Source organism: Pimephales promelas, chromosome 5 (assembly GCF_988280905.1).
Source record: "Pimephales promelas chromosome 5, fPimPro1.hap1.1, whole genome shotgun sequence".
NCBI classification, from domain to species: Eukaryota; Metazoa; Chordata; class Actinopteri; order Cypriniformes; family Leuciscidae; genus Pimephales; species Pimephales promelas.
Window position 1 is genome coordinate 42,763,756 of NC_142773.1, and position 6,000 is coordinate 42,769,755.

At 36.1% G+C, this 6,000-nt stretch overlaps 1 protein-coding gene across 7 annotated transcripts in view; it reads right to left on the reverse strand.

Annotated features, from left to right (window-relative positions):
* tcf3a (transcription factor 3a) overlaps positions 1 to 5,521 on the reverse strand; it is a 50,156-nt gene extending 44,635 nt beyond the window's left edge. For 3 of the 7 annotated variants that reach the window (XM_039661097.2, XM_039661100.2, XM_039661096.2), the window contains exons 1-3: positions 4,977 to 5,520; positions 2,581 to 2,692; positions 577 to 640 (exon numbers count right to left, since the gene is read on the reverse strand). In XM_039661097.2, the coding sequence (XP_039517031.2) occupies positions 577 to 640; positions 2,581 to 2,634 (118 nt within the window). In that variant the 5' untranslated portion in view covers positions 2,635 to 2,692; positions 4,977 to 5,520. Of the gene's footprint in view, positions 1 to 576; positions 641 to 2,580; positions 2,693 to 4,976 lie in introns of all 7 variants that reach the window. The other 4 variants (XM_039661101.2, XM_089131605.1, XM_039661099.2 and 1 more) reach the window with 2 other exon arrangements.
* Positions 5,522 to 6,000: the final 479 nt, after the last annotated feature.

Below are 6,000 nucleotides of genomic sequence, written 5' to 3' on the forward strand. Positions count from 1 at the left end.
CTATATAATATATTAGTTTCACCTTTTAAATTGAATTACTGAAATAAATGTAAACTTTTGCATTATATAGTTTCACCTGTATAGGGTCACGGTTCAACGCTTCCGTTTTAGATGAAAACTAAATACAAACAATACATTAAAAACACTGCAAAAAGAAATTCTAGGAGATTCTCTCATAAACAAAGACTCGAATCTGATCCTCCATGACGAGCGGAGACTGAGTTTGGGAAAATTGGCGGCGGGGGGTTGTTTTGCCTGTTGTTTTAATGTTTGTTGACATTGTTTGCAGGGGTTGAGAGGACGACTCATTTCCCATCATCCTCTCCTCCCCCATGATGGAGGGGCGACAGCTGAGAACATGAAACGGCGAGAGCAAGAACGACGAGGATCAAACAGGCTTCGCAAACACTGGGATTATAACGACAGCGACACGTGTGCAGAAACACTCGCCGATCTCGGCCCGAACACCAAACATTTGGGATATTTACCATGTTAAAAGCCATTTTGCGACTCGAAAGTCGAATACGCATTATATCAGTTCCAGTATAAAAGAGTAAATGGTTTTAAAGTGCTTACCGAACTGACTGCTGGGTAAAGCTGGGCCTCGGCTCTTCCCGTTTGCCATCTGATGAGGGAACATCTAGCGAAGAGAGAAGATATCATTTAAAAACACACACCACAGCTTCAAAAAACACATCATATGCTTATGTGCGTCAGTAATAGTTGACAAATAACTTTATTTCTAGGTTCTAGGTTTGAAATTAAGAGTAAAAAATCACCTTTTGCCTAAAACACACGTGACGTGAAACCATTTACACACACAATCAAATCTGCTACGCTGTGAAAATAATACAAATAATTCAAAGTTGTAAATATAACTGCAGTACGTTTTTGTACTTTGTTAAAAAAAATTATGTTTTACTCGATGTGTTACTTTTCGTTTGTTTGTAATTTTGAAATTGATTTATAAAAGGAAGTGGTTTCAAAACAAAAAAAAAAATTTTTTCAGTCTGTGACATTTTATGAATGGTTAAATTCCATTTTATTATCAAAAGCATGTCTGATTAATTGAAATCATTAAATTTATACAATTTAAACGTAATATCATTATCCCCCCCCCCCCCAAATTCTGTTTTTCGTGTTAACATAAATTAATAAATCAAAAAGTATGTCTAATTGTCTATTTAATTCATGATATTAAAACTTTTTTATAATATTTATTTAAATAACACATTTTTAAATAATATTTAATGTTTAGTTTTTTCCTACAAAAATTATTAACTGTTTTACTTTTTCTAGATTTTTGATTTAATACAAATTTCTTATGGTGGAAATCGGTTTTGGTGGTTGGTGGTTTTACTCGATGTGTTACTTTTCGTTTGTATGAAATTAATTTATAATGAATAAAATGTTTTTTTTTTCAGTCTATGACATTTTATGAATATGTTTAATTAAAAGTTCAAATGCGAAAAGTTAAGGAAAGGTGTGTATATCTTCAATGATCTTTTACAGTTTAATTAAACAGTGTATAGACATGTGCGTGTTTGGCCATTAGTCGTCAAAATACAGTAGTCTCTTGTACCTTTACCGTTTAAAGTGCCCCTATTATGCTATTTTAAAGTTTTTGTTTGCGTTTTGGAGTCTCCTATGACAGGTCTACATGCATCCAAGGTAAAAAAAAAATAATAAAAAAACAAAAAACACTAATTTTCCTAATAATCTCCACTGCAGCATCAGCTCTGAAACAGTTTGTTTGAAGATTCAGTCTCTCTAAACCCCGCCTCTCTGAGAGCAGCTCTGCTCTGATTGGTCAGACTGCTTACACTCCACATCAGAAACAAAACACCATTCCCATATCTGGATTTCAGCTCTTCCTTAACACTTGATTCAGCGACAACTTTTCCAGTCTCAGCTACAACTAGTGTTAGAGGGCGGAGCTAAGGAGAGCCAATGAAAACCAAAAGCTGGCATTATGCAAATTAGTGTGACTGGAATTGCAATGCAAACGGCTCATTGCAGCAGTTCAGAATCGATTCTTTTTAGGAGATAACTTCATTGCGACTTTTAAAACTTTGCATTCACAAACCGCTCTAATACACACTGCATTAAAGGTAATATTCGAAAAAGCTAGGGATTTTTAAGGCTATCATTATCGAAAATTTGCCCGATATATTAAAGCTGATAACTGTATTATTTCCTTCAGATGTGCACTGTTTAAGATTATGGTTTTGAATTGCTTGAAATATGATTGGAATCACTTTAAAAAAGGAAAACACAGGCAAGTCTGTCATATCGGCTTCATAAAATTATAATGAGAGCATCATAATTGTATGTTTAGGATGGGGCTTTTAATGGTAAGACTTTTGTTTTTGTAATCAGACTCTCAAAAAAAAAAAATCTGATTTATCGGCCAATATATCAGTTATCGGCTTTCAAATATAAATAATTATCGGTTTTGTCCAAATGTGTTAAATCGGTGCCTCCCTAGAAAAAGCATAATAAATCACTCCGCTTGACATTTGATGTCGACTCGCCAATAATAATATTTATTATTAACAACAGAACAGTCTATTAACTTACAATACTGAAATCCAACAGGTCGTTCAGCTCCAGGTCGGTTCCCACCGTAGCCATCCTGACCCTGCGTGTTCTTGATCTGCTTCTCTTTCTCGGCTCAAACTGGTTTATGATCCTGCAAGGGAAGGAGATGCATAATGTACAAGTGTGTTTTCAGATCACCGAAGAACCTCAGGTTAAGCTTATCTGGGCCTAGTAATCAAATCTGACATGCATCATGCGGACGATACAAAATAATCCGGCTGCGGAGCTACACAACATTAGAGATGTGGTGTTTTCCCAGAATGCACCACATATGAGCTCAGTCAAACCACCAAGAGAGACCACCAGCGTTACTACCCACCCACAGTTACACACACCTTAAGTACGGGAACTTGTTAGTTGCACAAACAACTATGATTCCTGGAATGAAACACTGCATTTGAAACACTTCCATAGCATGAAATATGGACGTTTAATTCCATAAATGGAACATTTTAATAGATATTAGGACTGTAAGCTCTAATGTGAATTTTTTCAAATGCATATATTTTGATTTTTATACAAAACTGCAACTAATTTTGGCAGCTTTCAGAAGACAAATGTCACGTCGACTTCGCCAGTTTAAAAAAGGAAGTGCTGTGATTTTACACTTTTTCTTAATTCATGAAACCAACTCATTAAACATCAGCACTGCATCACACAGACACAAGAAAAGTGAGAAGATTTATCCAAAAATACGTTCATCATCAATAACACCTTCACTGGAATCATAATCAGCACCTCCATGATCAACAGGTGGAGGACACTGCAATTATTGCTTTACTTTCTCATATGGGATGCAGTTTAATGTTTATCAAAGAAATATCAGAAAGTGCATTATGTAGTATGATTATACTGTGATTTTAGGACATGCACAAACATTTATGTCTTCTTATGCACATTAAGGAGGCTTTCATTTGAAGAAAAATACAGTAAAAATTGTGAAATATTTTTACAATTTAAAATAGCGAGTTTCTATGTTGAATATACTGTAGAATTTAATTTATTTTTGTGGGTCAAATCTGAATTTTTAGCATCACGTGATTATTCTAATAAGCTGCTATATTCAATGTTTTAAATGGTTAATATTTTTTGTAAAAATCGACATTCACTTCCAAGATCCACTGATGAAAAGAAAGTTCAAAAGAACAGCATTTATTGGAAATGTTTTTACTGTCATTTCTGATCCAATTAATAAAAATACTAATTCCTTTTAAAGAGCCTAAACTTTTGAACAGTAATGTATACAATGGAAATATCAGTTTTCAGAGCAAATAATATTGCAAAAACATGTTTTTAATGCAACATACTTTACTGTTAATATCATTATAGGCTATATATTTCAAAACAGCATCATGTTTTCTGTGTGCATGGCTTTTTCACATGCATGTTACATGGCACAAGTGTTATGATTATATTTTAAGCACTATGGAGGGTTGTTTAGGTCATAATGACATCTTTAAAGAACCTTTGAAGTAAACACCAAATCACCATTCAATAGCATTAAAAAAAAACAATAAATGTGAATTGAAAGTACAACTGTTTTGCTTTAGGGCAAAGCTTTAATCTTCTCGAACACGTGCAACCGCAGTAGCCTATTATACAGACAACATCAAAAAGATCAAATATGATCCATACGTCTCAATAGCAGAATGATCAGCAACAGGCCGAATCACATGAAGGCTTTTCAGGCCACGTTCACCCTAAATGGTGAACAAGACACCCCCCCCCCTCCCCAACCTCTCCAACACAAAGAAACACACGGTCCTCGACACAAAGTTTGAAAACTACACAAGAACAAGTACAAACACTCTTTATGGGAGAATAGAGTAAATAAAAGCATGTAAACACCGATAAGGATATCCAACACAAGAAAACGAGGGAAAGCTATTCCCAAAAAATGCAATTAGGAAAAGTTGTTTCCCAAGAAAAGTCAAATAAACAGACGAACAGCAAATAAGAAGAAACTCAATACACAACAAATCAAGTTAAACGCAAATACGTCAAATTAACTTCACAGATGACTTTATTTAACCCCAGTGCAAACTTTCATCTGTTATAACCATAAAAAACACCCAAATTGGAGCAAATACACAAGTGAAACAGGCTGAAGATTCACTATAAAGTTGTAAACACACATTTACCGTGGTAAAAGCGAGCTATAAATGATGTTTTAAACTTGACATTGTTGGCAGTATTGAACAAAGAAGCCGTTTCCTCTGGACTCGAACCCCACACACACACACCAAAGCTCTTAGACAAAACACTTCACACACATTCGCAATGCAACAAAAGTTCGATAATTACAACAGGCGCGTTAAAGTCAAAATGGTGCACATTTACGCGTATAAAACGTGATGAACGTGGCAAATAATTACCGTTTCTCCCGTCACGCGCGCGGCATCCAGCGGGAGAGAAATGCGCTTCAGCCTGAGAGGAAAAACAGAAAAGTTGGGGGACAAAATTTCCCCCCTCCGTGTCTCAGGTCCCGCAAAAACACGGTGCAAAACGGGTCGTATTTCCCGGGAAACGCGAACAATCCGCGTCAAGACTTGTTACAATGTAACTGTGCTCAAATAAAACTCTGACTAAAGTTCTATTCTAATTCTTTTGAGCGCTACAAATGTAACATCTCATCTTCCGAGGAGACATTTTAGCACCGTCCACATTGTCAGCCCCAATAGTGTATCCCTCCGCGCTGAGGGGAGACGTTATAGCGGTGTCCGATTTCAAACGCCCAGAAAACTAGGACTGTGTAGATTACGCGATTACTTTGATATTTACTATACACGCGGCACAATTAAAATACGCAATACAACGGAGAGCAGTATATCTCACTTAATCGCAATATGAGCAGGATTTTGCTGTAAATTGTGCCGTACTAGACTAACGCGCGGAATGAGACGGCGCACTGTTGAAGACAGACGGACTGAGAAACAGTGCGAGAAGGAACGATAGACCCACCTCGCCGACCAATAGGGAGCCAGGAAAGCTTGATTGACACATTCGATGGCCAACGAAAGCACTTTTTAACACTAAAGCCAAACCTCTCTTCCCTGCACACCCTACCAAGGTTTTAAAAGAATGGCAACAGGAAGCCATGGAATACTGTGTGTGTGTGTGTGTGTGTGTGTTTTTTTTTTAACAAAAAACGTATGCCGCTAATTCAGTCGTAGAAACGAGATCGCGGATGCTTGGTTAGTTACGAAAATCGTTCGAAACAAAGCTAAATATAGTAGAACGATTATAATCGATTATAATCGGCGGAACGATTATATTAAAATAAAGCACTAGCCTAAGGATGTTTAGATATGCGATATTCTTTGGACTATCATGTAAATACCGGGGTAATTTAATATGGTAATCAGTCAAAACTATGTTATGATATGTGGAAATATAATA